Below are 10,820 nucleotides of genomic sequence, written 5' to 3'. Positions count from 1 at the left end.
CTATGGCACTGGACTAATTATGGGGAGGGGCTACGTTTTTCATTTGATAGGACTCCTAGCTAGGTAAAGTCTCGACTTTAATTTTTCTACTTTCTATGATTTAACTCAATTGCTTTATATCAATACAAGACATCACCACAAATGAAAAAGGTGACACAAACGAGGAATTTGCTATATTGACAGTTTTTATTGCAAATGGTTCCCAACTTTGCTGGCAAAATAATAATTACGTTACATCACAATGTTCTCAACAGCTCGTTGCAAACGCACACGTACAAATAAACACATGTAAAAAGCGTCAACAGATATCTCAACGCTTCTCAGGAAATTACAATGGACAATATCACACATCACACCCACAAAACAAGTTGATAAGTTATGTAAGTTTGCAATATCATACTACTCTTTTAAAAATGAGGAATCGCTTTATATAAACGTAACATCAAGCGGATTGAGTTACGAAACATCATCAAGGCGTCGCGAACAAAATATTTTTTCTTATCACTGCATTTCCGTTTTTGATATAGAAAGGAATTTGCGAGATTAAATTACAGGAAGCGTTACATTTACAGCGTCCCAGCATGCTTCGGCCATCCGTCACTGTCAGCCATTTTGATTGAACCGTCAGCTATTTCTCGCTACATTAATATCAACACTTGTCCGCACAGGTGTCACTATGGGGGCAGCAGTAAAGCCCCTGTCACACATCCGTACATTGTATGTGGCCTCCCCAACACTGGCCGAACTTCCACAACCATGGTTAGGAGTAGGTCGGGAGCAAGGTCGGCTGGTGTTTGGCTGCGAAGGCCGAACGTTGGCTGGTGGTTGGCTAGAGTTTGGGAGTAGGTCGGCAGTCGTCGGGGCGTGTTGGGGGTCTAAATTTGACTTGGCTGGTTGGTGGACGGGGGAAGGTTCTGAATGTGTGACAGGGGCTTAAAGGCACCCATCAGTGAAAGCCACAAAGGATAAGGCACAAGGCTGATGATCAATATAAAAACTGTGATGTACAAGTTTACAAATGGCTAGTCAGGATGTCTATTCTATATTCTATACTTATCTATCATTGTATGGCCAATCCTTGATAACAATGTCAACATACACATATTATGTGACATAATTCAGATCTACAATTTTCAATGGTTAAGAACTTGTTTGAGACAGTGTTAATAGCTGGCACACACTCTCCACTATTTACACAAGCAACACAAGAGTTCACTAAAGTATGTGAGAACGACCATCTGGGAAGAGAGCAGTTACAAATGCTTTCATATTTCTTTAAATAATAGTGATACCGTCATAAGCCAGTTTCTTTCCTTCCTTAAAAAAGGGTGTTTGTTGACTTTAAAGTAAACAACCATACGGACCACAAAATGTTGATACAATTTGCCACGTCATCACTAGACGAACTGTGTGGTAGAAATGTTTCTTGTTTATCAATTATTATTTTTTCAGAGCACATGGTGTCATAACCACGGGTTGTAAACATTGGTGGAAACCATATTTTCCTGTTAGCTACATTGCGTTGCGCTTCATGTTTTCAATATTGTCTATATCGTTAAGCTGACATATGCATGCACGATGTGTAGTATTGTACTGCTAGAGGTCAAGGGTGACCTACTAGAGGTCAAGGGTGACCAATATCCCGATGATCTAAATGTGGTAGAAAGAACTGTATGATGAATACATACATGTAGATGCGACCAATACTGCTGTAAATTTGTGCTGTATCATTGCATTGATACATTCGGGAAATATTTCATACTGTTTATTTCCCGGCAAGAACCGGACTTCTCCATTGCAGAATAGAATGTTCCACGGAAACACCACCACACACAGGCGCCATTTTGATAAAAGGCTTGTCGTCTTTCCCTCACCAGAAAGTCCTTCGATTAGTGCGACCTTCATAGCTCCTTACCGTAAACTTTCCTATATATACAACGTTAATATGAAATGGTTCTGTCCCATCGTTCCTCCTCGGCAAAATGTACAATCCCTCAGGCTTTCTCTCGATCTTCCGGAGTGGCAAGATTAGCGATCTTACGGTTTACAGTCTACAATGGATTCCACAGGTAGTTATGTCCACAGTCTAATTCTAACGCGAAAATACACTTTACAACAGACGTAGAATAGAGGTCAACTATTAAATGCACTTCATATTTAAAGGTTTCCTCTTCTTTTTGGCCATGCCCATCGTCAGTACATGCATGTTTCTTTGTGACACGCCACAAGCCCAGATGCTTTCTTATTAGTCTATCATCAAGCGTTGTATCTTGGGCGAGCTAAAGGCAGTTTCTGTTGGCTTGCTTTTGTTGCTTGCGATGAGGAGAAAATCTCTTTATCCTTGCCCGGTATGTCTTCATGTCAGACATTACATGCAGTGCCCATTTCATGATGCAGTACAGTGACTTTGTCTGGGGTCCTTGTCACGGGCACAGAAGTATCCATCCGCGGATGTAGTCCGCCGCCTGTGTGACGTACCATTCAGAGGGACTATTTACAAGAGTTGACCCATTCTGTGATTCGGCACTCCTCACAGATGACGTAGCAACACCAGTGGAATTTGCAGTTGCACCTCTCGACTCTAGTCTGTCTGAATATGTTAAACCCCCGGCCGCAGCACAGAGCCGCGCAGCTGTCCGGCCCCGAGCTGGTTTTGTTGCAGATGCGTCCTCTCGTGCCCGGAGTCTCCAGCTCCCTGTTCCTATCACAGAAGTCCGGCGACCTGTCGAAGTAGACCAGGTCTGTGGCGAAGGGAGGGCGGTTGGCGTAGATCGTCTCTAGCCTCCCGTAGTTGTCGTTGCTGACTTTGATCTGCGTGGCGTAGTCGAACCGCTCCTTCAGGATGACGCCGACCTCGCGGAAGTCCGGCGTGGCCTTCCAGCAGGTCTTCAGGTTGCAGCTGCCGGACATGCCGTGGCACTTACACCGCCGCTGCATGTTGGTGGACACGGCCTGCGGGGGAACACAACATCGTCATTTAAACAGCCAGATCAACATAACCAGTTGTAAAGAGCCGTGGCAGAATTATCATATTAATAGACAAAGGAAAGTGTTACTCAAGCAACTGGGTGGATTTTGAAAACCGTCAGACGTTTCGAGTAGTAGTATCCACTTCATTTCACCAGTGATCGACTGATGAGGATGCCGCTTGAAACGTCCGACAGTTTTTAAATATCTATCCAATTGCTTGAGTAACAGTTCCTTGTGTATCGCATTACCCCGCACTCATCCACGTATCAAATCAAAAGCTTTTCACAGCACCAATCATTCAGTTCTTCATTCTGTTTATGGCTATCAACTGCCTCTGAAGTACTTGTAGTTGTCACCAGAACCAGAAGACCCCGTGTGCTCTGCGTGATAGATGGCATTAGTACCCACAGCGTGAACCCGTGTCAAAGGCTCAAAATACATCTTCCTCTCTATCATACTTAGCGAGCTCTTATCCCAGACTTCTGCAGATTAAGACTCATTTTTCCATCTGTATTTTGTGATCTGTGACCCTTAAAGGAAGTAGGAAGTGTAGAATAAGTTAAGCCGGTGACTTTGCTGCTGGCACAGAAGTACCGGAGAGCGCTGATGAGGGAAACAGGTCTACGCTCATGGACCATGACGCTCTACTGAACCTAACTCACAATCTATCTTGTGCAGGACTAGATGATATAGTTTCCCTTTCTTCCCTCACTAATAGTAACGACATTTCTCTATTAAAATCCTGCCCCATTTAATACGACCTTATTTTGCCTTGCATGTGTCACTCTCTAGTAGCTCTACGCAAACGTTAGACTTTTTTTGCCCGATGTACCGATGGTGACAGCTCGAGTACCGAGTCCCAACTGGCGCACCGTTCCATGCCTCACCTCCTGACACTTGACGGAAGCTGTGTGAAATGGATAGACAAATGTTGCCGTACTGAGTCGCAGCCGTGACCGGGTGATGTCTGACACACGGGAGCTGATGGAAGAACCACCCTCCTCCGCACCCATCAGTGCCAAGCCCACCCAGGACTTCCCACCATGAATTATCCAGATTAAACACATGGCAGCACTGCTAACCCCATAAACCAGCTTGTACTTGACATATACAACTATTATCACGTCTAGAATCAGAAAAGTAGGTGATATATTTTGACTATTGAAAAAATATGGAACTGGAGATAAAGGCATCAGACAAATGACAGTAAAATATTCCTGGAGTTTCTTATGGATGACTTTAAAATTTGTTAAACTTTAAGAAAGTTTGTAAAAACTGCGGGCAATGATCATATTTCGTTTCTTTTCAGGACTGTTGCTTGTGTTATTCTGAACCGAAGACTTCATTATGAGGACCCAGGGATATTGCTTGAAAGTTAAACATATCTGCTTGTGATTTGGTAAGATTAAAGAGGTGCGGGGATCTACTGCTCATATTATTGAATCCGTGTGGTCTAAATCCAGGTTGGGGTCTGGATGTCAGCTGCCCCCCACCGGTTCACCTGGTCCCGCAGGCCCTGTCCTTGAGCCAGAATTAACACACAGCCGTCAAACCCTGTCATCTGAGACAGGTGGGCTGTTATATTGCAAGGAACGACGTGAGAGTCGTCTTGCTTTGGGGGAGGACCGGCAAATATGGCAGTAGGGATGGCCTGGATATTAGCCTGGTGAGGCTAACCTTGCCTGTGATTATCGTCGCTCGGAGATGCATTCGGTACAGACTTATTTCACTAGTGTACTTCATAAATACAGCAAGAGGTTCCAAGAATACAGAGTAGTGACAGATATTTTGCCTCACCCCTTTCCATTGTTGTTAGTTGGATTCCCCACCCCACCGTAGCGTGTCACAATAAAGTGAAAAGTTCATTCGGAGCCTTTTGGAGACTCGAATGTTTTCAGATTCTCAGCAACACAAGCTCGTCCTGTTTTGTCTTGTGGAAGTAGCGTGCCCGTTTCCTTATTACAGTCGCGCTGCCCGCTGTCACAGGAGCAAGTCTCGCCTGATCTGTGGGGAAGTCGGACAGAATCAAACCCTCCGCCGACGGCCAAATACGCCGCGGAATGCGGGATGTTCCCAAGCACTTGCCGTGATGCGGCTAGCGGTAATTCTTCTAGTCAGGCCGGGCCTGTCGGGCTCGGGAAGGGGGCCGTCGTTTTGTGTAGGGTACACTCCAGCTATCCATAGGAAAACGGGGGCCAGGCTGTAGACAAAACATTACAGGGTGTGTACAAGAACGAATGATGTAAAATGGGATGGTGACAACTAGATGGTGAAGGAAGGTGTGGCAGTAAGAGGAGTGGACATCAGTGTCTTTCCGCACAAAACCATGATTGTATTTTCCGGACTAATCGTACATTTTGTTTGTCCATCAGTGAGTACCTGAGTTATGGGTACGATGCAGATGCCCTGAATAGTTCGAATAGAAGTACACTTCCACATTGAAGAAAACACAAGTCTGATATGTGAAAGACAATGTAATTCATCTGACAGAAGTGGGTATTTTTGTCAAACGATAGTAGTAGTAGTAGTACTTTCCGTACCGTCTTTCGAATCAAAGATGACGTGAAAGGAAATACATTCTACTGATCTTTTCCCCACGCCAACTCCCGGTTGTGAAATATATATACAGATGTGGAGGAAACAGCATACAGAGAAACGTAGTGCCAACCACAACAAACCGTACCGCTCCCACAACGTGGCAGTGCAAAGACTTCCGAATGGCTCTTTTTGTTTCTTATAGACTTACCAACAACGCTTTGATTGTTTCCCCCCTGCATTTAGCACTAGTTTGTCCGGATTAGGAACGGGCCAGCTTGCTTTCTTTAAACACAACTATTTCCCACTTGGGAATGAGCTACATACCAGGCGTTGTACTTAGCACTAGGCCAACACGCAACAGAAAATGGACCGCATGTCCTGAAGGCCAGGCTTAAAGCTCCCAGAGCCACCAGGTCTTCATGCTAGCTCAGTTGAAGAAAATGTCGATCTGTTTTCTTCTCAGTTGGAAAGTTTTTTAAGAACCGACATTTCAAGGACAGGACTTTACCACATTAAACATATTTAATTCGAGTTCAGAAAACAATACTAGTATATTAAAATAGAATATGCGAATTATTACCTTATTTCCATAATCATTGGGACAAGCCTAAAAAAATTAGAAAAGCTCTGAATATTTCATGGAGGTATGAGTTATCTCCGAAGTCATGTTTTTGAAGTACCTTTCTAACTGTAAATATAGCTTCTTCAAGTCTGTTTGATACGCTGAGTCACTAGTACTTTTGCTTTCCAACATCTCTCAACTTATATTACATGTGATTCGGACGCCTACTACATGTACTACTACTCGAAAGTCTTACTCAACACGTTTGAATGCTGAGACCATGCCAACAGATGTTCCTGTCAGTCTGATTTGCGCGCAGAGTGCAGACACAGCCCGCTCCACCCCTCCCCTCCTCCTACCCGCCTCTTACAGCGATTAACACTCAACACTCAACACTGCACACAGCGCCTGCCAGCAAAATGTACTACAGATATTCACCTCTCCGAGATTTGGTATCATTTGTGCGCGTTGTGTGGATATATCATTGCCATCAATTATTATTCACTTGTTCTAGTGTGCATCCTAGCGAGCCTAGTTATTAGAAAATCGTTAATGTATGTACAATATGTTCTATCACTTTCTTTTCTTATATCATCAGGGAAACCGGCTGCAGTATAATCTAAACCAGGATAGTGAGTGATCATATATATGATATAGCACATTGAGATGAAACAAAGGAGAAATTATGACTTAAAAAGCGATTAAACCTACCTATTGAATTTTAGCACTTTTTTTTCAGCTTTTGTGTGAAGAGCTGAGGAATATTGACACATCTTGTTTTCTGACTATTCTAGAGTACATGTACATTTAAGGTCCAGGGTATTGATTGCCAAGGTGGCCCTTACCTATACATATTCCTATAGCTACTCTCCAAAGAGACTCCAAAGCCAGACTGTAGTTACTATGAACATGTTGGATCATGTAGGATAGCTGTAGACCTGTCTAAAATCCGCTGCAGACCCACATGTGTTGGTGATTCCAGCTCTGTGTTCACCTCACACGTTACATGGCCATCTGCTTGTTACATACCGATCGACTGTTCGCATATTGTAGCCAGCATGGTGGCCAGGAGAGCCGGGTTATCCGCCGAGTGTTTCCCATTTTGTCGCACGTGTAGGCAGGACCGTAGGCAAGGCTTACTGTAATATTCTGGCAGACATATACGATTGCAATTGGCAGGCAGTATTTCATCGTGAAACAACTGAACAGCAAGAGAGGGAGAGAGGGGAAAGGAAGGATGTAGGGAGGGAAGGGAAGAGAAGAGAAGAGAAAGAAAAAGTAAAAGAGAGAAAGAAAGAGAGAAGCCCATAAAATCTACGACAAACTGAAAGGTCACAATTCCTGTCAAAAGTGAACTATTAAACTGCCAGATATGTTTTCTAACTGCCACAAAAGCCGTAGATGACGCCTGACTCCGTAAACGCCAGTTTGCACAATTTCCAACAATAGCGCAATTGTTCTCTAAATACGCAACTTTGTGTTCTTGGATTGGCAACTTTATTCCTGAATTGGTGGATGGAGTTTGGACATTGTTATGACTTGGTCCACTTGGGTGAGAAAATGAGTCCTTGATCGCGCACGTGGTTCCAATTCCCCCCACGACAGGACTTAGTTACAGAGGAGTGGAAGGTTAGTCCGTGTCTTCAGGCTGTCAGGTTTAAGTCACAAGTACCTTGTCACGGCAACCTCCTCAGGCAAACCACACAAACCAAGCGCAACCTTCCGTCCTTTCTATACACAACCATTATCATATGCCTGTGCTCTACAATATGAAAGATATCTGCACCTAGGAAAAAGGTCTTAGGGAACCTAAATGTAACGTTTTTGTCTCAGGCTTGCACATAAAGCATAACACTATGCTATTAATAGAGGTGCAAACTTCAATCAAAAGCGAGTTTTCTTCACCATTGGCACCACTGGATGACTCCACAGTTAATCGGATTTTAAAATGTGAAAGATCTTCATCAATGAACCCAATGCTATGTTTTGTTGAGTCTATTGACCAAATTATGTATCAATTTTATATTGCTGACAGTTGAATTTCACTTAGACATCTTTTCTTTTATTCTTTTTTTAGGTGAGCATGGGTGATGGGGTGCTGTGGACAACTTTGGTTCGAGCGGGGCAAAAGTAAGTAATTTTTTTAATTTTTGCCTTCTATAAATGATATGCAGCAAAATTTGAAGAAATTTTAAAGAAACCTCCAAACGCGACCACCTTCAGTTTTCTGTTAATAACGAGCTTTCAAAAACAAAACATTGACCTTGAAGATGAAGCCAAGGGTGACATCTGCAGTCTGACCTCTCCTACCATCCACCTACTGAGATATTAATGGTAACCGGTGTCATCTTCACATCTTTCCCTTTTCCTGTGTTTTCTTTCAATTTTCTCCTCCTAAAAACTGCCTGCCCACGGAGATGACAGCTCGATAACCAGTCCTATTTCCTGAACCCTGACTTTTAAGAGTGTTTATTGAGTTATAACCTGCAGGCCGAGGCGTAATTTCGTATTACCACCTCGCCCACGTGAAGTTCAAAGTCGTGCCCTGGTGACCTTGTCACAACACGTCACCTGTAAGTAGGTTTGATTCACCCAGCTGTGACATTTACAGTAACGTGACGCTACATATGCATAGTCTCTACCAGACTCCTTGTGGTGATGACATATGGTAGAAATTGGCCGCATAGTCTAAATGATCGGCCAGAAGAGTTATCTGGCCGTAGAATTACACAGCATTGCATATGCGTAACCCTTACGTCTATGGCAAATTATTCAGTCTACTTGGGCAATTACAACTTTTTTCAGTACCCCAAGCCGTCTATTGGAGACTAACATGTGACCCAGATTCCAGGACGACTAACAACCAATGGCAAACTGCATCCTACGAGTACAGCTATCAATAAGTAATGAATTTATCAACAAAAGCGTTCCAATGGACTAATTTCATAAATAAAAATTGAAACATCACAGCGAAAATATGTTCTGCTTGTTTCACTAAGCTACTTTAAAAGTACATTCATCACCCATCATTGAAATTGCCTTCCAATATGTCCTTCCCAAGGCTTATAAACAACTAGGGACGACAAATTGAAAACAAGACTGATCCCTCCCCGCCAGGTCATTACGTGTGGTGTCATATAATACCGTGTTGCTATGGAAGTGTTTGCTAACGTCTGTTAGTCTCCATAACCTCTCACGAACTCTCTGGTAGGTGCAACTACGGTCGTAAAAAAACTGCGCAGCACCGCAACCATATTGTCTTACCCCCATGGAAATGAGATAGATAGAGTTTCAGTACTTTGACTTGACTCGTCCTCTCTTTAAACCCGAGTCACAATGTGAGAATCAATATTCCTGCACTGACCAACTATCTCCAAGAAATGTTTTGTAGTAAGATGCTAGTGGATATCAAACATTTTGCTACTGATGAACCATCATACGAACATATAAACCATCACTGTCAATAAATGTCACAAGTCAACACATTGTTGACTATTGCTATCAACAAAGACGGGGGATGCTACAGACTATCTGAAACCTATGATCCACTGCGTACCGAGTCACGTGTGTCATCTGCACAAGCTGGTGTTATAGAGGTGGTGGATTGTTCATTTCTTGTGTTGAAAATTTAAATTTAAACTTGCTTCATAACTCAGGTGGTTCAGAATCACTCAGGTGGATCAAGTTACAGAATCATTCCACAAAATACGATAAGGCATCAGATCTGAACTGCCAGTGCAGCACAGCACGTCTGTCCTATCGACTACACCAGCCTCTGCAGCCCTCGCGTGACTCTCTCAACAAGGTGGTGACAATGAGGTCCGAACATACCATCCCCCATGGCCGGCCGGGCGGGATATCAGTGATTCGATCGCGTGTAGCTTTAGTTCTCATTTGTGCTACAGCTTGTACGCTCGCGAACCCGTAACTCTTCAAATTTCCGCTCCTGGGATGGATGTGTCCCCGGGCTTGACCGCTGGTAATCTCTTCCAGGGACGGGAGGGTCTTCTACATGAGCCTCACGACTAGGGTCAACTGGTAACAGCGAAAACTGTCCGCCTATACAACCATGACATTGGACAAATATTCAACATGTGTTAACCTAACATTGCCGTGATTTATGGACGGGATGATGATAGCAATCTTTAGCTGATATAGACTGGCCAGTATAACACACTGCAGCAAACAACAGGGTTCAGACTTGAGTCAATGAAGACTTTCTTGTGATTAAGAGAAGAAAATGAAATCTCATCTAGATCTAAGGCCTGTGATATATACCGTGGCATTTGGACAAACAAACTCACGACAAGCATCATGGAATAATGTTGTCCAGACCTGTGGACAAGGCCACGAACAACAAGGCCATGTTCTCGTATTATGTGTAACATCTTTACCTGTCCTCTTACCCCCTCACCCTTAGAAGTGACTAGAGCATGGCCGCACTGTTGTACACCATTGTGTACAGTTGGAAAGATTTGACCATCTAAATTGTCGGTAAAAATCGTAACCGTAAACTTGAGCTGGTCTCGGCCCTGTATCTGGGCTGCCATCGCCGTGTACCTGAGCATGTGTCTGTACCGGGAACACATGTCGGTAACCTGGTAACCACACGTCTGGGTTCTAGCTAAGGATGACCACGTCCGGACAAATTAATTGGTCACTTCTAGAGGATCAGGCAATGCACGGGTTGTATTTGGAGTGTAACTCTCAATGTCAGGGCCTACACAGGCCAGTTCCTGGCTCCAGGGCC

General features: G+C 43.7%; 1 protein-coding gene across 1 annotated transcript in view; it reads right to left on the bottom strand.

Annotated features, from left to right (window-relative positions):
- Positions 1–173: 173 nt before the first annotated feature.
- The window catches only part of LOC109465268 (protein Wnt-10a-like), a 31,429-nt gene continuing 20,782 nt past the window's right edge, over positions 174–10,820 (bottom strand). The window contains exon 4 of the mRNA XM_019762443.1: positions 174–2,952. Within this exon, the coding sequence (XP_019618002.1) occupies positions 2,491–2,952 (462 nt within the window). The 3' untranslated portion in view covers positions 174–2,490. The remainder of the gene's footprint in view (positions 2,953–10,820) is intronic.

The sequence above is a fragment of the Branchiostoma belcheri genome, unplaced genomic scaffold (genome assembly GCF_001625305.1).
Source record: "Branchiostoma belcheri isolate BF01 breed outbred unplaced genomic scaffold, Haploidv18h27 scaffold15, whole genome shotgun sequence".
Taxonomy (NCBI): Eukaryota; Metazoa; Chordata; class Leptocardii; order Amphioxiformes; family Branchiostomatidae; genus Branchiostoma; species Branchiostoma belcheri.
Note: the sequence above shows the minus strand (reverse complement) of the source record. Positions and strands in the feature narration are given on the sequence as shown.